This window comes from Acomys minous, assembly GCF_964271855.1.
Source record: "Acomys minous genome assembly, chromosome: 2".
Classification (NCBI taxonomy): Eukaryota; Metazoa; Chordata; class Mammalia; order Rodentia; family Muridae; genus Acomys; species Acomys minous.
Genome location: NC_140484.1, coordinates 61,533,125 through 61,555,876, shown reverse-complemented (window position 1 = coordinate 61,555,876; position 22,752 = coordinate 61,533,125). Strand labels below are relative to the sequence as shown.

The 22,752-nt window shown below is 46.6% G+C and overlaps 1 protein-coding gene across 3 annotated transcripts in view; it reads right to left on the bottom strand.

Moving 5' to 3' along the window:
* LOC311583548 (uncharacterized protein C10orf143 homolog) overlaps positions 1-21,954 on the bottom strand; it is a 34,306-nt gene extending 12,352 nt beyond the window's left edge. Inside the window, exon 1 of one of the 3 annotated variants that reach the window (XM_084757260.1) lies at positions 21,051-21,954. In XM_084757260.1, the coding sequence (XP_084613386.1) occupies positions 21,051-21,119 (69 nt within the window). In that variant the 5' untranslated portion in view covers positions 21,120-21,954. The remainder of the gene's footprint in view (positions 1-21,050) is intronic. The other 2 variants (XM_084757261.1, XM_084757259.1) reach the window with 2 other exon arrangements.
* Positions 21,955-22,752: the final 798 nt, after the last annotated feature.

Genomic DNA, 22,752 nt, shown 5'->3' with positions numbered 1-22,752 from the left:
TTAAATAAAATAAAAAAATAAACTAAAACAGGAAGCAAGGAAATACATGCCTTGGGTTTTTCTTTTCCTTTTAATTTATTTATGTGTCTATGTGTACACCTGTGTGAGTTTATGCACGCCGCATGCCTGCAGGTGCCAGCAAATCCCCTGAAGCTAGAGACGCAGGCAGCTGAGGCAGCACAGGGTGGGACTACAGGCATGCACGCTCATACCTGGCTTAGAGAATTTAACATTCTTTTTTTGAGTGGAGGAGAAGGTTGTTTGTTTGCTTGCTTGCTTGTTTTTAAATAAAGTCTTGTGTGGCTTAGAACTTGCCAAGTAGACAGGAATGACTTTGAACAGATCTCCCCGCATCTGCCTCAGTAGTGCTGAGAACACAGGCAAGTGCTCCGTGGCGGCTTAAAACGCTCTTCAAGGCACAAAGTACATAGGAACTAATTTTGAAAGTCTCTTGTTCTTAGACAGGATGACCTGACACTACAAAGATGAGAATTCTCCCCTAAGTTAATTTGAAAATTCTACTTAATCGTCGTAAAAAATACCAACAAGCTATAAATAGTTCATGAGTCACACAAATAGGTACTAAAGGGCACAGGAAAAAAAAAAACAGCCAGAAGCACCCTGGGAAAAACACTCTGAGCATTAAAATTAAAACACACCATGACTGTATAATGATTACCAGTGGGGACTTGTGCAAAAAATAGGCAAGTAGACGAGAGCGACAGGACTCAAAGTCCAGAAAAATTTCCAAATTAAATGGAAAGTTGTCACCCAAACCCCTGGGTTCTGAATGGGGTTTTAAAACTTCATTTATTTTGTTTTCTGAGTATGAGTGTTTTGCCTGCATGTATATATGTGCACCGTTTGTGTCCCTATCACCTACAGAGTTCCAGATTCCCCGGAACTAGAGTTTTGACGGCTGTGAGCTGCCATGTGGGTGAAGGGAATTGAACCTGGGTCCTCTGCAATAACAAGTGCCTAAACCACTGAGGGTTATAGTGTAAGGGTCTGAGATTCACTGAAGGAAGACCCCAGGCTCAAATAGTATGCGAAAGCAAAGTGTGTTTATTCTGCAGAAACAGCCAGCATGCAGGGGTCAACCATACAAAATGTCAATCCTGAGAGGTGCCCAGGGGCTCCTTTTAAAGCCAGTTAGGGAACTTCTAGCCCTGGTCATCTGACCTTTGTTAGGATTGGCTGCGTTCATGGTTAGGGGTACTTGTATGTTCCTGGTTGGTTCCAACCCTGGGGAAGGACCTGTCACCTCATATCTAGTTTAGCTCCAGGGCAGATGTCAGGGCAGTTGCCCTTTTTCCATGGCATTTTCAAGAAGTCTAACGAGCCTTTCTGGGAAACCAAAAGCTAAGGCTCACCATGATGGCTTGATTCAAAATAGATCAAGTTTGGCCTTTTCAACAGATACATGTCATCATATCTAATTGATTTTTAAATACAGTGTAAGTTATTTGGATAACTGAGTAGCCATTTGGAAAAAACAACAAACAAATAAACAACAACAACAAAACCTAACCAAACCTTTATCTGATACATTCATGTTTTTTGTTTTTTGGAGACAGGGTCTTACTATGCACCTCTGGCTGTCCTGGAACTTGTTATGCAGACCAGGCTGGCTTCCAACTCACATAGATCCACCTCCATTCTGGGATTAAAGTTGTGTAACTACCACACTTGGCCTTGATAACATATTTAAAAATAAACCAATGGGAGTAGAGAGATAGATCATTGGCTAAGAGCACTGGCTATTCTTCCAGAGGACCCAAGTTCAATTCCCAGCCGCCCCCCAAGGAAACTCACAGGCATCTGCAGCTCCAGGAATTTCTACACCCTCTTCTGACCACTGTACCAGATATGTACACGGTGCATGCACATTCATCCATGCAGACAAAATACCCATGTACATTATATAAATAAATTGTAAAAATCAAATGGATCAGAGATCAAAATGTAAATCCCAAGTGACTTGCTCCCTAACCACAGTATAGGAAAAGGTTTTCTCACTGTGACCCAAAACCAGAAGGCAACAAAAGCAATACTGACATGACTGACTGCATATAAGTAAGAAGTTCTTTAGGACAAATGAAAACAAGCCTTCGGTTAGGTCACAAAGCCCTGCAATGCCAGCAGTAGGATGCTGAGGCAGAAGGATCAAAGGAAGGTCAACTTAAGAGGACAGCCTAGGCTACAGAGCAAGACCTGTCTCAAAAAAGTAAAACAAGGGCTGGAGTGGTGGCTCAGCAGTTAAGAGCACTGGCTGGGTTCAATTCCGTAACTTCAGTTCCAGTGGATCCAAAGCCTCCTCTGACCTCCACAAGCACTGCACACACGGTACAGACATACATGTAGGCAAAACACCCATGCACATAGAATAAAAATTAATACACCTTAAGGGAAAAACTAAAACAAATATTTCACTAAGTTGAAGGTACCTGAAAAAACAAGAAGAAAATATCTGGAGCATACGCTATAGAAGGCTAACAGCCCACACTTGTGAAACTCATAAAGGCTGAGGAACAGGCTGTGTGTGTGTGTGTGTGTGTGTGTGTGTGTCACACTGGGAGCCCCAGCTATTGGGAAGTAGAGACAGGAGCATCAGGAGTCAAGGCCAGCCTGGCCTGTCTCAAAAATCCAAAAACCCAAAGAAAAAAAGTTAGTGGCACCACTCCCACAAACAAAAGACAGAGCAAGCTGCTGAAAAGCTATCAGCGACAAGAGTGCTCAAATAAATACTCATCTCAATGATTTCTCTGTCAAGTTGATTAGCTGATGAAAGGCCTGAGGCATGTCTTTGGAGGAATCTGTGACGGTGTCCCCAGAGAGGATTAGCTGAAGGTGGATGGCACCATTCTAAGGCTGGAGTCCTGGACTAAAGGAAAAGAAAAAGGAAAAAGTGGGCGGAGCACCAGGACTCACCTCTCTGTTTCCTGTGAACACAACAAGAAGAGCAGCTACTGATATACTTGCATCTACAAGAAAGTATATGAAGCTAATATCAAGACAGCATCTCCATCAGCTTGACAGAACTTTTCAAGTGGGACGCAGCCCTGCAGAGAACAAGCATCTCCCACAGCGCGGGGAGGGAAGAGACTCACGAGGTGACGTCAGGAGAACCCACCCCAGTGTTCACCTCTAGGTATCCACCCAGGGGCACATCTCCAACACTGGAGGGGACACACCTGCATGCAGCTACTCCCTGTTGTTCCGCTTACACTGCAGGACAGCTGCAACCGTCTGCACAGCCCTGCACAGGTGAGTCACTGGATAACCTGTGGTGTGTGCGGGCCTGGGGTCCTGTGCGGGGGCAGACGGGAGGAGGTGCTGGGCCTGTGACCCACACTGTAATCACATCATTGATTAGGGACTAGCCTGGGCTAGAACCTATCTCCAAACAAACAAATAAACAAACAACAACAAAACCCCAAACCACAACAACCACAAAGGAGGAAGATTTCTATGGCCGAGTCTATAGTGATTTCTAGACTATTCTGCGATTAAAGAATATGTAGAGCTATTTCTCCTGTAGAGAAAAGAGAGCACAAGTAAAATACGTTAGACTGAGATAACATTCATGTGGAAAGCTTGCTGTGTGGGAGGTCCCAGCTGGACCCTAAGCATTATGGAAGAAGAAAAGGCAACATATGATGTACCCATTTGTGCATAAGAAGCAAAGTTACGGTTTAAAAAGGAAATGCCTGTACAGCATATGCACAGGTTTCCAACTGAAAGGCTTGAGGGGCTAACTGGACCCTGACCTAAAACCAACTGACTCATAATGGCATTACTGGAGGCGCACGCATATGCGCAGGGGAGGGGAGGGGAGGTAATCTTGAAATTACTTCACTGGTGGTGAATAGGTAAGGAAATACTCTGTAATAACCAAAGCTAGCATTATCACAGTAAAACAGTAGCTACCCAGAGAGAAAGGGGACACTGGAGCTGTTGCTGCCCACTCCTCCTGGGTATGACAGCAGAGGTAACAAGACATAAAGATGAGTATGCATGCATCTATACAGTATGTTACTGGGGAGTATGACATACACAGACGAGTATGCACACGTGTATACAGTATGACAGTGAGGGTAATGAGGCTCACAGATGAGTACGCATACATGTATACAGGATGACAGCGGAGAGAACGAGGCACACAGATGGGTGTGCATGTGGATGCACCTGTAGATTGTTTACAGCCTAACAATGAGCTGTGTAGAGGTCAGAGGACAACTGCAGAAGTCAGCTTCTGTCCTTCCTCCATGCAGGTTTCAGGAATCCAGCTTGGTGGCCAGAGTCTTGAGCCACTGAGCCATCCCACCAGCCTGATCTTGAAACATTTTGTGAACCAAAATACTTAGGAAGCCCTTGTGAAAGGATGTGGGCGTGTCAACAGGGCACAGGTGCCACAAGCTGAAGGACTCCTCATGGCTGGAGCAATTTAAGCTATAAAGTAAATGATAGCATTGGGTTATAATTCAGAAAGCAGTAAACAGCGGTGCACCTGCCCATACTGGGAGGTAGGGGATGTCAATATGTAGCCCAGTTAGCCTGGCTCAAACAATGATGGCCCTGTTTCATTCTCCTAGAGTGCTGGGAGTGCATGTGTGCCACCAGGCCTAGCAGCAAAAGGGATTTCCAATGAAAACCATCCCTTGCATTCTCGGTAGCATACATCCACGGAGTCTAGAGACTCTGACTTAACCCAAACTGTCTTCTCATAATTACAAGGTGTCAAATCTAATTTCTGGCCAGCCTAAAACGGACACAGCCCCTCCTCTCAATGTTTCAAGGTCATTCTGTACTCTCTTACTCTTTTGCTTCTAGACTATTCCTTTGATTCTTTCCACTTGGGGCACACCTCTCTAGAAAGTTTCTACATGGTCTGTGTTCCATTTAAGACAAACCTCACAAAATACTTTCACTGCCACACAAGCACCGAGGGAGAAGGCGCAGAGTCCATATGCTGTGGTTTGGCCTTTGTGTCCCTCCAGAAGAAACTCCCAGCATCTACATCACACAGTAGGTCCAGGCCCACGGTGCCCTCTCTCTGTCTCCTCATGAAACAACTCTGCTACTCCTGGGTCTTACCAAGTCTCATCTTCATTACCTTCCTTGCTTAATTTGACTATAGGCTTTCCAACACATACTCATTAAATCTAATTTCCATTTAATGTTCTATTTTTTCATTTTTGCATACATACATCTGGGGTGTCTGTAAAGATGTAATGCAACATGTCTGTGGAGGCCAGTGGCCAACTCTGGGTATTATTTCTCGGGAACACTCTCCACTTTATTTTTTCAAGAAAGGGTCTCTCAACTGACTTGGAGTTTATCCATTAACCTAGACTGAGTGAGCCTTGGGGGTGTCTCTGCCTTTTCAACACTGGGACTACAAATACATACCACTACACCCAGCTTTTTTCATGAGAGTTCTGGGAACTGTACTCCGGTCCTTATGTTTGCAAAACAAGCTCTTTGCCAACTGAAACATCTCCCGCTTCCATGTTGTATCATAACATCTCAAAATACTTTCAACTCTTACTCCGCATAAATTACAGTCACCATGTCTATTTCCTTGAGGATTTGCAAGCCTTCTGCATTACGTTAGATGAAAGCTTTAAGGGGACAAGATCAAGACCTCTGGCTACTTGGACCCTGCTCGGATTTTAAAGAGAGAAAGGTGTAACATGTTTGTGGCTGTTGGAATGAGAGAGAAGTTCCCCATAGGTCCGATATTTGGCTACTTGGGCCCTGGTTGGTGGCGCTGTCTGGACAGGTTTAGGAAGTCTGGCCTTGCTGGAGGAGGTATGTCACTGCAGACGGGCTTTGAGAGTTTAAAGACTCAGTCACTTCCTGCTCTCAGCTCCTAGCTCCTGCCACCATGCCTGCCACTTGCTGCCATGCTTCCCCACCATGATGGACTCGTTCCCCTGAAACTATAAGCCTAAAAAAAAAAAAGAGCTCTCTTTTCCCTTAAGTTTCCTTGGTCATGGTATTTTATCACAACAACAGAAAATTAATTAATACATTGTGTATTAAAATTGGGTTGCTGTCAATTCTGAATAACCTGGGCTAACATGGGACTATTACTATCCCCCATGCCATCTGCCTACGTTTTCATTTCCCCCATCAGTAACATAGTCGGCAACAACAGCATCTCCCTCGCTCTTCTCTCAATAACTGGATTCATTAGAAAGGGAACCAGAAGCATAAACACCAAGAGAATTTATATTTCACCAGTGAAATTCAAGACACTTCGAAAACTATCCACAACAGTGTATGTGCAGTGAAGCATGTTATAGGAAGGCCACCAGACCTGTGACACCTCCTCCCCAACTTCCCTCCCCCCACCCCCCCTCCCCCGCCCCGTGGTGATGAGCCAACATCCTTTAGGTGGCAGTCCAAAGCTCCTTGATCCTTGACGCAGGAGCAAAGGAAAGGCCTGGCCTGATAACAGAGTAGGCGGGTAGCCTCTGGGGCATGGGGACATTATGTATGTGGTGACCCTCGGATCATCAGAGTGGAGTAAATGACTTTCATTTCTGCTGTTTATGGACAGCTGGATCACAAGTGACATTGATCCACACACTCATGTGGCCAATAGTTGAGTTATGAAGTGCTGCCCCTTGACCTTAGGAAACCGACTGCTGCTGTAGCGCTGCTGCTGGCACGGCTGGCGTGCAGAGTGCCTTCCTTCGCTCTGCTCCCTTCCAGAAGAGGAGCCCTCGCTCTTCCTGAAGGCAGATGGAGATTTACCACCAAACTAAGAAGACACTTCACTATATAAACAAAATTAAAATCCCAACTAGACACAAAGACTCCATTACTTAACAGTAATTGAAGCAGGTCAAATGAACAGCAGCTTTATCTGAGCACAGCTGATGCAGGGGCTAAGCTGAGCAGACGCCTCTTCAGACAAGGCGTGGATTAAAGTAAGAGTCATGTTCTTGCTGCCTCAGCGACGGGACAAAGTTGGGACAGGCTTCAGAATGTTCCGGCTGCTCTCCCTGAGGAGGAAGGGCGTCACCTCTTTGTTGACGTGGATGCTTCCGTTATTGGAAGTGATGGGCCCAAATGACCTTAATGAATGGAGAGTCCACAGGGAGGAGGGGTTAAGGCTTAGCAATTTGCCAGCAATGAGATTCAAAGGTTTAGCTTCTGTGCTGACGAGATGAAGAGTCCTTTCAGAAACCAGACAGGATATGGATGACCCTGGGCTCCTGGAGAGGCACAAGGGATGGAGGATCCAGAGGACCACACAGCAGCTCCTGTATGGGTATGGCTTTGGATTCAGAGGCACCTTCCAAGTCCACCTTCCTACTCGAAACTCTAGAACAGCGGTTCTCAACCTGTGGATCGTGACCCCCTTTGAGGTTCAAACAACCCTTTCATGGGGGGGGGGTCAGTTAAGATCATCCTGCATATCAGATATTTACGTTACTATCATAACTGTAGCAAAAATACAGTTATGAACTAGCAACGAAAGTAATGTTATGGTTGGGGGGGGGTCACCACAGCATGAAGAAATGAATTAAAGGGTCGCAGGAAGGTTGAGAACCACTGATCTAGAGAGTGGAGTGAATGAAAAATAAGAACTGACCTTTGAGTTCTCCAGTAGGGAAGCACTGCCCACCTCCCTAGTCAGCAGAGCAAGCAGATGGCACACTCCTGAGCATCGAGCGCCCTGGGTAAAGCACTGACATTGCATGTGCTAACGTGACTCAGCATGAAGGATCTACACATAGTATAAATCAGAAAAACAAGCCAGGCATGGTGGCACCTCAGAGGTAGAGCCAGGTGTGCGTCTGTGAGTTCAAGGCCAGCCTGGGCTACGTACTGGGGCCCTGTCTCAAAATAATAATAATAAAGGCATATGCCTTTAATCTCAGCACTCCCTTAGGCAGACCTCTGTGAGTTCGAGTCCAGGACAACCAAAGCTACAAAGAAAGAAACAAACAAACAAAAGCAACAAAATTAATTAAAGTTAATATTAAAAAATAAGAACACCAGGCAGAGTCATTAGAGATCAGTAATGCACTGATGCCAAACCCACAAGAAAACATATTTTATATAAAAATATTATATGTGGTGTACACATGTGATCCCAACACTTTGGAAGGAAAGACAGGAAGATCGCAAGTCTGAGGCCAGCCCAGGCTCTCCAGTGACATGTCATCAAAATAATAATGATAATAATAAATAATACTAATAATGACCTAATCCTTCACTTTGAAGGTATCTTGAGAAGCTTTACAAAGAGTCTTGTCCTGAAGCCGAAACACACAGCACCGGCCACATCCTGCTACAGGAAGCATTGCTGAAGGTTTCCTTAGCGTCACCCCATTCCATCTGCCATAATAAAGAAGCTTCCCTGTGCTGCAGCTGGACGGCCATCCGTCTGCACAGAGTGTAGGGACTGCTGGGGAATCAAGATTAATAAGGCCCCACAGATTGCCATTTAGAGCGAAAGCATGGTTTCCATCAAGCAAAGACTCCTTTCTGATGACACTTTCATTTGGAAAATGACCTTGCACCCTTGAGAGGTTTGCTTCCTACAGCACATTGAAATCTGCCTGAATGTCAAGCAGAAAGGGGCCGGAAGTTAGGACTCCTACTCTCATCTCACCCTTGGCTTCTACCTTACAAGGATGGAAGAGGCCCTTGCCGGATAGACTGTGACATCTTGATGCTGCCGCAGCCCCATTCAACCACGAGCATTACTCAAATGACTCAACTGAGTAGGCAAGATCTTCCAGGTCTTCCCAACCAAGTGCAGCTTGGCAGAGATGGTGAGTTACAACATCAGCAGACCAAGGTTGAACTAAAAGGCCGGCTAGTGCTAGGACAGGCCTTGAGGGGCAAACGGATAAGAGTAAGGGGGGAAAAGAAATTCCTTCTTTCACTTCTAGTAAAAAGGTGTGGGAAGGGGACTGGAGAGATGACGCAGCAGTTAAGAAAGAGCACTAGCTGCTCTTCAGAGGACCCATGTCAGCCACTCACGACTGCAGCTCTAAGAGATCCAAAGCCTCTGGCTTCTCCAGGCACCTGCATGCGCATGCACACACCCACATGTAGACACACACACCTACACTTGGTTAAAAAATAATAGGTATAATTTTTTTTTTCAAAAAGAGATGAGGCAGAGGCTGGAGGATCAGTGCAAGTTTAAGGACAGCCTGGGCATCATAGAGAGACACTGATTCAAAACATAGAAGACCAGAAAGAAAGGGCCCAGGCCAAGGTGCTCTATGCTTGCAGGGAATGAGAATATACCGCAGTGAGGCCCTCCTTCTACACCATGCCTGGGAGCACACCATCTCTGAGCTTGCCTGAATTATTCCACCTTTCTCTGCATGGATGATAAAGGGCCATGCAGGACACCAAGGACAACATTGGAGTCCTCATCAAAGTGCTGTTATAAATTTGAACCTTATGGGCCTGGCCTGTTGGCAAAGACCTGGGCTGCTGCAGACACTGAGAGTGTGGCCTGCAGTCAGGGCCTAGAGGCCTGGCCCAACAGCTGTGCAGCACTGGAGGGAGATGCTGTGGTCCTGCCACTGCTGCCCCAGCTGAAAGGAGAACAGAAACAAATGAAGGGTCTGAGGAGTCAGGCACAGCTCAGATCTCTTTTGTCACATGTTGAATAAAAAGCTGAACTTAGGGGTAGGAGTAGGGGGGACAAATACACTCAGTGGGCTTGCTGGTGATTGAGTGTAGGCTTCTGTAAGTTTACCCAGCACTCAAGGAGCCTAAGTCACATTTTGGATTACAACATTAAAGGTCATTTTCCCATAGTGTTAGCGACAGAACAAACACTGTCCCACTGAGCACATCTCCAGCCCCAACTCTAAAGATATTAAAGAAAGCAATTATGCACATCTACTGACAGCAAGCAGAACCTAATAAACAGCTCCTGTATCTAGAGAAAACGACACCCATTTCACCCTCACATCACAACGGCGGGTGAGGAGTTCACTTGTGTCTTGGAATGAGAAAAATGACGCACAAAGGCTCTGGCTGACCTGCCTGAAGCCTGTGGTTCTGACCTGACAGGCCTAGGCTGCCCCTGCGCTTTTAAACTAGCTGGGGACAGAACTGAAAGGAAGAAACAATGGAGCCCTAAAAACAAGTTGCTGTGTGGAGGTACGGCAAAGCCTGACAGAGCCGTAACATACAATTATCACTATCAAGAGGGAACACTATTAGTATAAGAACAAACATGCAACTGATGGAAGGATATTGACAGCTGGGAAATAAACCATCATTTTTATTACATTACACTAAAACCATTACAGCCAAGTGATGTTCAATAATGGAGTCAAGAAAATGCATGGAAATTCATTAGAAGAAAAGGGTTCTAAGGGAGGGAAAAGGGATAAATAGTAAAGCAAGGTATGCGGCACGTACTGGTAATTCCAGCAACCAGAAGGCTGAGGAGGAAGATCCTGAGCTCAAGGCCTGCCTAGGCTACTTTGAGAGACTGGGGGTGGGCTTTGAGGTTTCAAAGGCCCAAGCCAGGCCCAGTGGCTCTCTCTCCCTGCCCTGCCTGTTGATCCACAGGTGTGTCACCAAGCTTCCTGCAAATATGATAATGGACCAAACCTCTGACACTGTAAGCCATCCCCAATTAAATGCTTTCCTTCATTAGAGTTGCTGTGGATGTGGTGTCTCGCCACAGTAACAGAACACTGACTAAGACACCAGGTTTGAGTCCCAGCACCTACATGACGGTTCACAAACACCTCTAAGTCCAATTTCAGGGGATCTAATGCCCTCTCCTGACCTCAGCAGATACCAGGATACACAGACATACATGTAGCTAAAACATTCATGAATATAAAATAAAAATTAAGTTTGTTTTTTTTTTTCCGAGACAGGATCTCTCTGTGTAGCCTTGGCTGTCCTGGACTCGCTTTGTAGACCAGGCTGGCCTCGAACTCACAGCGATCCGCCTGCCTCTGCCTCCCAAGTGCTGGGATTAAAGGCGTGTGCCACCGCACCTGACTAAGCTTTTTTTTTTTTTTAAATGGGCAAAAAGACTATTAAATAGGCTGTTAGGGTGAAAAAAAACAAAAACAAAAAACTCTGAGGACACAATATCAAATAACTCTAAATTCTTATCTTACATTCCTAGATCAGTGCAGCTCTCAGAGCTCAGTAGAGCAATGTCTTTGTGCAGTGGATCCTGGTTAACTCAGCTGGTCAAAGGTCAGCCACAGATGGGACACGCCCTCCCATCAAGGCTTATGGGTCACTGTGAAAAAAGGGCAGTAAGACTGTAAGAGCCAAAGGTCCAGGAAGACCAGAGCGAAACAGTGTCTTCTGAACACGGCAGGGCCGCTGTCCTCATGGAGTCACAGGAGCTGTGGCTGCTACAGAAGATCTAGCCAGTCACCCTTCAGCATGGAGTAGGAAGGGACTCGTGAATCCCTAACCCTACCTGAGGACACATGATGGCTTCTGGGAGTGGAAGAGGCCGCTTATTGGGACCACAGCCTTAAAACAAACAAACAAACAAGCAAAAAACCCCATTCCATGTTCATCCAACGCCATGGTCTTGGGAACCCTAAAAAGGCAAGCTGTACTCTAGATAAGGAAAGCACATACCTACCAATGATAGTTTTTGTTTGTGTTTCTTTGGTTTTTGAGAGATAGTATTACTCTGTAGGCAAGACTGGCCTGCACTCACTACATAGCACAGGCTGGCCTTGAACTTATAGTGATCCTTCTACCTCAGTCTCCCAACTGTTGGAATCACAGGCTGCTTTTTTTTTTTTTTTAGTGTGTATTTATTGTACAAAATACTGCATTTCATTATGACACAATGAAATTCTAGTTTTTCCTAAATAGATGACGTTTGGCAAATATCAGCAATATGACACATTCATCCAGAACACCTACCATGGTCCTCTCTTGGTGCCGAGCACCTGATAACCAAGGATGCTAACCACAGTCCTTCCAGGGTTGCCGCTGAACACAGCGCCCATGCAGGAGGTCCCCTAGTAGGGGAAAGTTGTTTTCCTGTGGGCCCTTACCTCCCCTCTGCTTCTCTGGGCATTTATAGTAACATCTGATCCCAGCTAGGAAGGACTGATGCTCTGTGTAGCTGTAAGTGAACACTTAACTTAGGACAGGCTCACAACCAAAGATGAACCACTGGTCCATTTCTTTTTACCAAGGAGGCGCACAGCCAAACAAAACTAAACCAAGTAAGGCAGGGTACTCAGCTCAGCAGATTCTAAGAGAAGAAGTGGGGGGAGGCGATGGCTCAGTAGCTTGCTTCTTGAGGAGTGGGCTATAATGACTGAGAGAAAAAATCTTAATAACCACCAAAGGGCAAAGCAAAGGGTTTTGTTGGGGGGGTGGGCTCTGCCTCATCAGCGAGCGCTCATTAGGCTTCCGCTGGGGATGGCACTCAGCAGATGAGCTATCAAATCTGCATCCGCCGGAGTGAAACGGGCAGATTCAGCTCTCCATCTTCGCACTTTTAAGTTAGACCCCTTAGGGTTTCTGGGATGGTGTTAAAGCCATCAATACATTTAAGTGGTTTTGCTGACAAGGACTACTGGCTTTATTGGATAATTTCCCAAGTGTTAGCAAAGGTAGGTCTTGAAGTTACCCACAAATTGAATGGATGGATAAAAAAAAACAGTCCCACTATCTCACCCATGTACTCCCCCCTTTACGCCGGTTCATAACAGTAAGAATTGGTAAATTGAGGCTGACTGAAGCCTTCTGGTTCGCTTACATCAAAGTCTGTGAGCCTGCATTAAAAAATACTCCAGGTTGAAATTCAAAATCACCTTCCCTCTCAACACCCTTGAGTCTGCTATCTCTGGCCTGGCCTGCCTGGGGGTGTCCATGAAAGGAAAGGCTAGTCTGCCAGGACATTGCACACCACAATGCTGCCCCTGTCAGCACAACTCACAGAGGGGAGACGACAGCAAGGGTAAAGGGTCACTAAGGCTGACATGGCCAGACTGGGGAGCAAGTCAGGTCCCTACTGCTTTTGGCTGGCTGTGAAGTAGTTGCTCCTGAACTTCTGGCTAAGACAATCTTTTAAAATACTACCAATCAAAGCTAGGTAGAAAAATACTTAAAATCGGCAGCCTTTGACATCTTGTGCTTTTAACAGAAGAGATGATTTTTATTTTTTATTTTTTATTTTTATCTGTTGGATCTGAGCACACCTGAGAACAGAGCAAGTCAGAATAATACAGACTCAGGGCAAAGGTGCACAGGGACTGCTCTGGTTATGTACAAGGCAGGTGGCCGTGGTGACCAGGTGGTGACAGAAGTTCCAGATGTACTGATGACAAGCTGTTGACAGTAGCATATAGCGCAACAAGTCACACAGGGTCCCTGGCCCCAGCAGCCCTCCATGGATACACACAGCGGGCTTGGACCTACACATTATCATTCGTCTTCACACTTCAGCCTACACACTGGCTTCTTTATCCACCTACACCCCATGGCTCAAGGGTTCTGAAGAAGAGAGCCTTAGGACCTAGACTCTTAAAATTTTTAATTTATTTATTTTTATGATTTCATGTATATGGGTGTTTTGCCTGCATATGTGTTTATGTACCACTTGCTTGCCTGGGCGTTAGATACCCTGGAACTGGAGTTTCAGGCAGTTATGAACTGACATGTGGGTGCTAGAAATATCCTAGAAGAGCACCTAGTGCTCTTAACCACTGCACCATGTCTCCCCAGTCCAGCTTTTTAACAACTTTTTAAAAGCCCTTCAAACTAAACTTTATTGGGTACTTCTGTGTTATGTAACCATTTCCAATGAATTGAAATATGTCTCCTGAAGGGAAACTCTTTTCAGAAAGCTAAGAAAACAGGAAGATCAATTTTATAAAACTTGGGAAGGTCAGAAAGTTACAAGACACACAAGGCCCCTTCCCCAAATTTATTTAAGCAGCCAACAATTGCTGGGGACAGGAAACTCTGCAGACTGCCTGCTTGGTCTTCAGTGAGCTTCAGGAATGCAGCTTTCAATAGACACCACCACTGGGCGGTGGTGGCACACGCCTTTAATCCCAGCACTTAGGAGGCAGAGGCAGGTGGATCACTGTGAGTTTGAGGCCAGCCTGGTCTACAAAGTGAGTTCAGGACAGCCAAGGCTACACAGAGAAACCCTGTCTCAGGAAGAGAGAGAGAGAGAGAGAGAGACAGACAGACAGACAGACAGACAGACAGACAGACAGACACATACCACCATGCTGGGGTGAGCTTTTTTTTCAGATGCAGATGTCACCCATGCTTCCTTTCCTAGTCACTGCTATATTACTGTGAAGAGAGACACCATGACCAAGGAAACTCTTATCCTAAAAAAGCATTAATTGAGGGCTTAGTTACAGTTTCAGAGGGTTAGTCCAGTAGCTGTGAGCTACATTCTGATCCACAGGCTGAGAAAGAAAGAGACACTGGACTTGGCATGGGCTTTTGAAGTCTCAAAAGCTACTTCCTCCGACAAGGCCACACCTCCTAATCCTTCTAATCCTTTCAAGTAGTGCCACTCTCTGGTAACTAAGTAGTCAGGTATTTGAGCCTATGGGGCCATTCTTACCCAAACCACCACATCTCTAATTGATAATGAATGACTAATAAAAAGTTACTAGGTATAATGATTTATAATGGTTTGGATATTAAGCGTCCCCCAGAGTCTCATGAACTGAAGGCTTGATCCCAATGCAGCAGTATTCTGAGGTGGGGTCCTGGGGCTGATGGATGTTTACCACTATAGTAGTGATGGGAGTGGGAGAACGGAGCCCATAAACGAGGCGGACTGAAGTCTCATGCAATAGCCAACTTTATTCAGAGCATCAGACAATTTATACTCTGAGGGTTAAGAAAAATCACACGAGTAAAGTTCTTATGAGTTTAAGCTGCATACAATCCCAAAAACAAGCCACACTTGGCAAAAACATACTACGCCTGGAGGAACAAGAAAACTCCTTCTAAGAACAATTCTGCATTTTGAAGAAACTGAAGTCACAAGACTCTGTCTTGTTTTCTTAGAGTTTCCTCACGTGCACTCAGAATTCTTCTCACACGGCTCCGTACTTGGACTGTGCTCCAGCAGATAGGCAGTGTGGGTACTAACCTCACTAGCGGAATCACGGCCTCATGAGCTAATAGGAGGCATGGCCGGCAGCAAGTCCTGAGGTATGCCTTTAAAATGCTCATCTTGTCTTCCGCCCCTTCCTCTCCATAGAAAACATTCAAAGGGTTCCTCTAACTGTATATGCTCAAAATGTTAGACATGGGATATCTGTGTGCACATGATCCAAATCAAAGGTTACAATTCCTGAGATGAAAAATGCACTAGATGCAATTAGTGGCAAATTGGATACTTTTAAAGAAAAGGTTAGTGAGATTAAAAACAGAAATAGAAGCTAGCAGAAACTAAACATAACTTTCACTGGGTATAGAGTTCTAAATAGATAGGATTTTGTCTGTTACGTACGAAAATCTACTGTTCTGCAGGGCCATGTCCAGGGTTAGTCACAACCCCTATGTTTGTGTCTCACTACACGGCGTGTCTTTTGTCTCTGGCTACTTTTACATATTTCTATCAATAAGTTTGCGCTTTTCCCCGCCCTCATTAGCTGTCTCTGCCACAGTTTTCTCCGTGATATCATGCTTAGAATTATTGAGATTGATTGACCTCTGGAATTATAGATGCCATCAAATTTGAGACACCTCGCTATGCCTGGTGGTACGGGCCTACAATCCTAGCTACTTAAAAGACTAATGCAGGAACATCATAAGTTCAAAGCCTGCTTTGGCTATGGAACAAACTAAAGATCAGTTTGGGTAAAGTAGTGAGACTCTGTCTCAAAAAGAAACCTGGGGATGTAGGTTATCAGTAGAACTCTTGCCTATCATATATGAGACCCTGTATATGATCCCCAGTATCATAGCTAACACACACACACACACACATACACACACACACACACACACACATACACACACACACAGTGAAATACTTTGACAAACAAGAGTTGAAAATAATTATTACCAGCAGATCTGTCTCCTAAAAATTCCCAAAGTAATCTAGGGATGCAACTCAGTAGTAGAGCTCTTGTCTAACATGTACAAGGCCTTGTGTTTGATTTCCTAGCATTGGCCCCACCCACATCGGAAAAAAAAATCAAGAAATACTAAAAGGGGCTTGTGGTGGTTTGAATAGGTTTGGTCCCCATAGATTCATGGGTTTCAATGTTTGGCCCTTTGGAATGGCACTGTTAGGAGGTGTGGCCTATTGGAGGAAGTATGTCACTGCGTTGGCAGGCTTTGAGGTCTCCTATGCTCAGGCTCTGCCTAGTGTAATGCCAGTCTCTTCCCAGCTGGAGGGATGGACAGTGATGCAACCATTTGGTGTGAGAATCAGGAAGTTCTTTAGATGACTAAGCAAATATTTACCATAGCACCCAGAAACCTCAATCTAGGCTCCACCCAGAAGGAATGAAAACAAGTGCATACATACTTGTACATAACACTCACAATGCCACAAAACCCAACTGTGCCCTCTTTATGTGAGTGGTGGGTTATATGCTGACAATACCCCAATCATGATATTTAAAAATAAATGTAACCAAAGATGAGGAGCAACAGACCATGAACTCAACACATTCTTAGAGACTATTTCTAAAGAACAAATGGAAAACTTACAAGAGGAAACAGTCATTTCACCCTAGAATGCAAAGGCTAGAAAACCAAGTATTGGATCACCAGGCGTCATTACAGAGGTTGCTCTGCCCCACTGTCTCACTCTGAACTGAGCTGCCTTGAGAGGAATCAGGGATGAAAGACTGGGTGGCATGCAGACTCATATGCTGTGGGCAAGCAACGTGACTCATAAACCCGTGTAGTGCTGTCACGGGGCAGCTCTTCAAGGGAGATGTGTTTAACAGAATTCTGCAAAGGTGTTGTCACTGTTTTCCTCTGCGCTCAGCTCCCAAATGGTCTGATGTTACCTCTTAATTCATTCCGAGGCGCATACATATGACATGGCCTTTGGAACACCACTCCTTAGCAAACTTCAGTCCAAAGAAAAAGAAGACACACCTGATGCCTTCCTGCCCTGCTGCTCCATTCCTCCCTACCCTGCACATCCCTGACCAAAGAGAAGACCTCTGTGACTCCTCCCTCCCTCCGCATAAGGCCAGCTTCTCTCTCCTAAAGTCTCCCTGCCTCAACAAACTTGGTCATGGGTAAGCAGCCAGGCCAGTTAATCCCTGTGACTTTAGTGTTTGAGTAAGAATGTCCCCCATAAATTCATATATTTGGATATTTGTTCTGCAGCTTGTGGAACTGTTTAGGAAGGATTAGGAGGTGTGGCCTTCCTGGTGGAGGTGTGTCACTGGAGTGAGGCTTCAAGGTCTCAAAAGCCCTTGCCATTTTCCAGTCTCTCTCTCTCTCTCTCTCTCTCTCTCTCTCTCTCTCTCTCTCTCTCTGCCTGGAGGTTGTTATCTCACTACGTAAGCTCTCAGCTACTGCTCCAGTGCCCTGCCTGCCTGTTTGCCTGCTGCTGCCATGCTCAGTGCCATTATGGCCATGAACTTATCAAATGAAGCCATAAGCAAGTCCCCAATCAAATGCTTTCTTTTATAAGTTGCTTTGGCCATGGTGTCTCTTCAAGGCAATAGAAAATAACTACAATACTGTGCGTGTGGTAGTCACGGGGCTTCTGTAGAGGAAACTTAACCTAACCTAGGCCAGGGTGCACCTAACCAAGGGTGTCACCACATCACCAATGCCTACAGCAGTGCTTGGAATACAGCAGATGCCCAAGGGAACAGAGAGACATTGTGGATGTGCACTTGCCACACTTGTTTCAACAGTAGCTATTAGTGCTAGGAACTTCTGTTCTCAGGGTCAGGATAGTGAGCACTACAGGAAGTTGGTGTCTCACTGGCTCTGCTCAAGAATCACCTGCCAAATGCTAGTTCTGGCCAAAGTGTTTCCTAAGCTCTACTGGTGGCTACTGTCTTAGTCAGGATTACTATTGCTGTGACGAAACACCATGACAAAAGCAACCTGGGGGGAGGGGGAAAGAGGTTATTTGGCTTACACTTCCATATCACTGTTCATCATCAAAGGAAGTCAGGACAAGAACTCAAATGGAGCAGGAACCTGGAGGCAGGAGGTGACACAGAGGCAGTAAAGGGGTGCTGCTTACTGGCTTGCTCCTCATGGCTTGCGCAGCCTGATTTCTTATAGAACCCAGGACCACCAGCCCAGGGATGGCACCACCCACAGTGAGCTGGGCCTCCCCCATCAGTCACTAATTAAGAAAATGCCCCCAAACTGGGCGCAGTGGTGCATGCCTGTAATCCCAGCACTCTGGGAGGCAGAGGCAGGCGGATCACTCTGAGTTCGAGGCCAGCCTGGTCTACAAAGAGAGTCCAGGACAGCCAAGGCTACATAGAGAAACCCTGTCTCAAAAAGAAGAAGAAGAAGAAGAAGAAGAAGAAGAAGAAGAAGAAGAAGAAGAAGAAGAAGAAGAAGAAGAAGAAGAAGAAGCAGCAGCAGCAGCAGCTACCTGACTAAAGTTTCTTTGAATTATTAGGTCAAAGGCTAAGAAGAAACCAGGAGGACTACCTTGGGTACCATTTCTTGTTTTTTGAGACAGAGTCTCTCTTTAGCCTGGAGCTTACCAAGTAAACTATGCTAGCCATCTAGCCTCAGGGATCTGCCAGTCTCTGCCTCCCCAGCACTCTGATCACAAATGCATTTTCATTTGACCTCTGTGGATTGAACTCGGGTCCTCACACTTGCACCACAAGAAATTCAATGACTGCGCTTGGTCCCCAGCTCCACCTCTTTTGTGTGGTGCTGGAGATTGAGCCCAGAGCCTTGGGCTTACTAAGTACTTACTTGCTTTACCACCCCTACCATAGTCACTCTTGCTGTTAATACAACAAAACAAAACAACAACAACAACAACAACAACAAACTCTCAAAGTTGCCTGCAGGTGGGAACGGTGGCCATGTCTATAATGGCAGCACTGGAGAGACTCAGACAGGAACACTGAGAGCCTGCACCACAAAAAGAAGTTTCAGGCCACTGTGGGATACACAGAGAAGTCCTATCTCAAAACGAACCCTAAAGTAAAAGTAACATCGCTGTGGTAACAGGAAAGGCAGTCAGCATGCATCATGTCTATAGCCCTGAGGCAGCAAGGAAAAATCAAATGTTGGAGCCAGGTTTAAGGATGCATGCCTGTAGTCCCAGCTCTGAGAGGAGGCGACAGGATCAGGACAGGTCATTCTGGACTACATAACGTAATAAGGCCAGCTTCAACTGTAAAAGACTCTGTGTCAAAAACAAACAAACAAACGAAAAACAACAACAACAACAAAAACAATTACTATAAGGTAGTAAATAAAGGTGAGAGCTGGTCAATGTGCAAGGAGAAGCAGAGGCAAGCACAGTTCTGCTAAGAGACTGCGTACTCCAAACCCACTCCAGGAATGAGGCTCAACACAGGACCGTAAACTTACTAAAAACACTGAGGGTTTTTGGTTTGGTTTGGTTATTTATTTATTGGTAATATTTTTATAACTCACTCGTGCAGGTACCTAGTGAGAACGCTGTAGAAGTTGCTGCAACATCAGATGCCGGGCAGCACATGGCACAGATGGTGTCTCAGTTAGGGTTTCTATTGCTATGAAGAGACCATGACCGCGACAACTCTTACAGAGGGGAAACATTTAACTGGGGCTGGCTTACAGCTCAGAGGTTTAGCCCATTATCATCACGGCAGGAAATACGGCAGGGTGCAGGCAGACATGGTGCTGGAGCTGAGAGCTCTACACCTTGATGTGCAGGTAGCAGAAGGAGACTGTGTGCAACACCGGGCATAGCTTGGGCATACACATGACCTCGAAGCTCACCTCCACAGTGGCATACTTCCTCCAACAAAGCCACACCCCCTAATAGTGCCACTCCCCAGGGCCAGGCATTCAAACACTGGATCTATGGGGGCCATACCTATGCAAACTACCACAGACAGCTTAGTCTATCCAAAGCCTTACCCTTCAATCTTAACTTCCCCGTTTCTTTCTCCTAAGGTTTGGGGCAGGAGGCTAGCTGCCTGCCACAGACTGAGCACCTAGGCTCTCATACTGCTCCTCCTTTTGTTGTTGGTTTGGTTTGCTTTTTCGAGACAGGGTTTCTCTGTGTAACCCTGGCTGTCCTGGACTCATTTTGTAGACCAGGCTGGCCTCCCACTCACGGAGATCCATCCACCTACCTCTACCTCCCAGAGTGCTGGGAGGATTAAAGATGTGCGCCACCACACCAGGCTCTGCTCCATCTACAGGGTTGGCAAAAATGATGGCATTCTAAAGAGACCTGTCCTTTATTCCACTCTCAGACTTGTCCAACAATGGACCCTAAAGAAATGGGATTCCCCCCCCCCCGCCCCCCGCCCGGATTCTCATGCTCAGAGAAGAAAAACATCCCAGAAGAAGGGGTAACTGTCTCAGGGAAAGAGATTTCATTCACAGTTCTAACCTGTCAGACCACCTCACAAGATGACAGTGAAGCCCGGATTACGCCCATGTTGGTCGGACCACACTTTTGACACGGACTGGTTAGATATTCTTGGCTCTCTATTTCAACTTTAGTCTCACTTTAGACTTGGAGTGGTTCCCTGGATCCTTCTGTCGCTCTTCGAACGTAGCTGCATTAAACCTTTTTCTGCTTTCCACTTTTAACTTGGCTCTTTCAACTTGCTTGTTGGGGATGGGTGGCCAGATCGGAATGGTGGCACAGGTTGTGGTCCGTAAGTCCCCTAGCACTCACGCTATTACGGTTTAGGCTAGAGAACTCCCTACTTATGCGCAAGCGCAGCTGGAGGGGCGGGACTGTCCTCTGCCAGGCCCCGCCTCTGGCTCCGCCTTGGCTGCAGGCTTCCGCCGCCCAGCCGGCCCGCCATACGGAAGGGCCCGCCTCAGCCGCCTGCGCGCCAGATAGGGCGCCGCCTCCCTCTGCCGGCGCCCTGCCCGGAGCTTACCGGGTCCCCTGCCGCTGGCAGCTCCTCCGTCCTCCGTCGTCTCCATCGGCCTGGCGCCAAGCTGTCCATGCGGCTTCGCGTGCCGCCTCTCAAGCCACCCAGAGGCGGGACAGTCCGACCACGTGCCTGGAGGAGCCAATTGGGGAGGTGTGGGGCGTAGCCAGAAGGACAGACGGCTCCCGACAGAGGGCTACAGGCAGGAGTAGCCGAAACCCGAGTCTCCTACGGCCTGAGGTGCGGGGATTCTTCCACCCGCCGCTGGTCGACGTCTCGCAAGCCGTGACTGGCTTGTCACTTCCCGGTTGACAGAGTCAGTCCCAAAGGTCGCTTGTTTAGGATTTGCCACGCTTCTGCAACCCTTGGTCCACGGGAAGCGCGCCCGCCTCTTCTCCCTTGTGATTGGTCACTGAGTCCTGATAGATGTAGCCGCAACCAATCGGCACGCCCGAGGCTGCTCAGGGCGTTGTCTTCCGGGGAGTTGCAGTCTGAAAGCTGCTAGTTTTGCTAAACTGAATGTGAGGACGAATTCTCAACCTGGCCTAATAGGCAGTGCTCTTCCATTCCCCTCCGCCCCGTTGGATGGTCGTGAGCAGGCACGGGAGCATCACCTGGAGCAGGGACAGCCACAGGTGTCAGGGGTTGTGGGCGGCTCTCGGCCCCGGCTTTGCTGAAAGCTGCACACAGACGCCTTGGGGACTAGGCCAGGTTCCTGCAGCAGCTGTCCACCCTCTCCCTCCCTCTCGGCCCCACCGCAAAGCTCTAAACCGCTGTGTACCAAAGCTCCCAGACCCCATGCTGTATTGACTTATTAAAATAGATCCAGTCCTTTGTCAGTGATTGGCTAGCAGTGGGCATGTGAACTGTTTCGAACCAGTGAAAAGTAAAGAAGGCTGCCTAGAGCAGAGGCCCTGGGATGCCTTTTCCCAGTTCTAATACAGTGTTAGCTTCCGGAAGCGGTGGCAGCCTTCACATCACATAGGCCACTGGTGGCAATGCTTGTGGAAAGTGGCTTTTAACAGCACGTTCCTGTAACTTCTGGCTACATTCTACACTTCTTTATTGGGGGCACTCTGAGCTTACCACAGGAAACCACTGCGGTGAGATGCATAAAGCTGTCCTAGGTGGCTGCGGAAGGATTTCCACGAGGCTCTCCTACCTCAGTTCCTGTAAGAGATAACACTGGCCACTGATAGAAGACTGGGAAATATTTACCTATTTTAAAGAACTTCTCAGGCTAGACATGGTGGCATATGCCTTTAATGCCGGTGTCTGAATTTGAGGCCAGTCTGAATTCCTGGACATCTAGGGCTTCAATAGAGAAACTCTACCTGAAAAACTATGTGTCGTCGTCGTCATCATCATCATCATCATCATCATCATAATAATACCAACAACAACAATAATAATAAAGTACGTGGGGCCTGGTCAAAGTACTCTATTTTAAGCCAAGTGCTCACTAGATGGAATGTCACTGCTCAGTATTCCTGCACTGCCACTGCCACTGGTTGTCCACAATCCTGTCTCACATGCCCATCCCACCAGGTGTATTTTTGGAATTCAGAACCTTTTGAATTTTTAAAAAAGCTGGACAGTGTATGTCAGTGTAGGAGTGCTTGCCTAGTGTGTTAATCAACATTGTCTAGAGGAACAGAACAGGTAGAAGGGTTGTTTTATAAAGGAGGAAGGAAAATGGAGGAAGGAG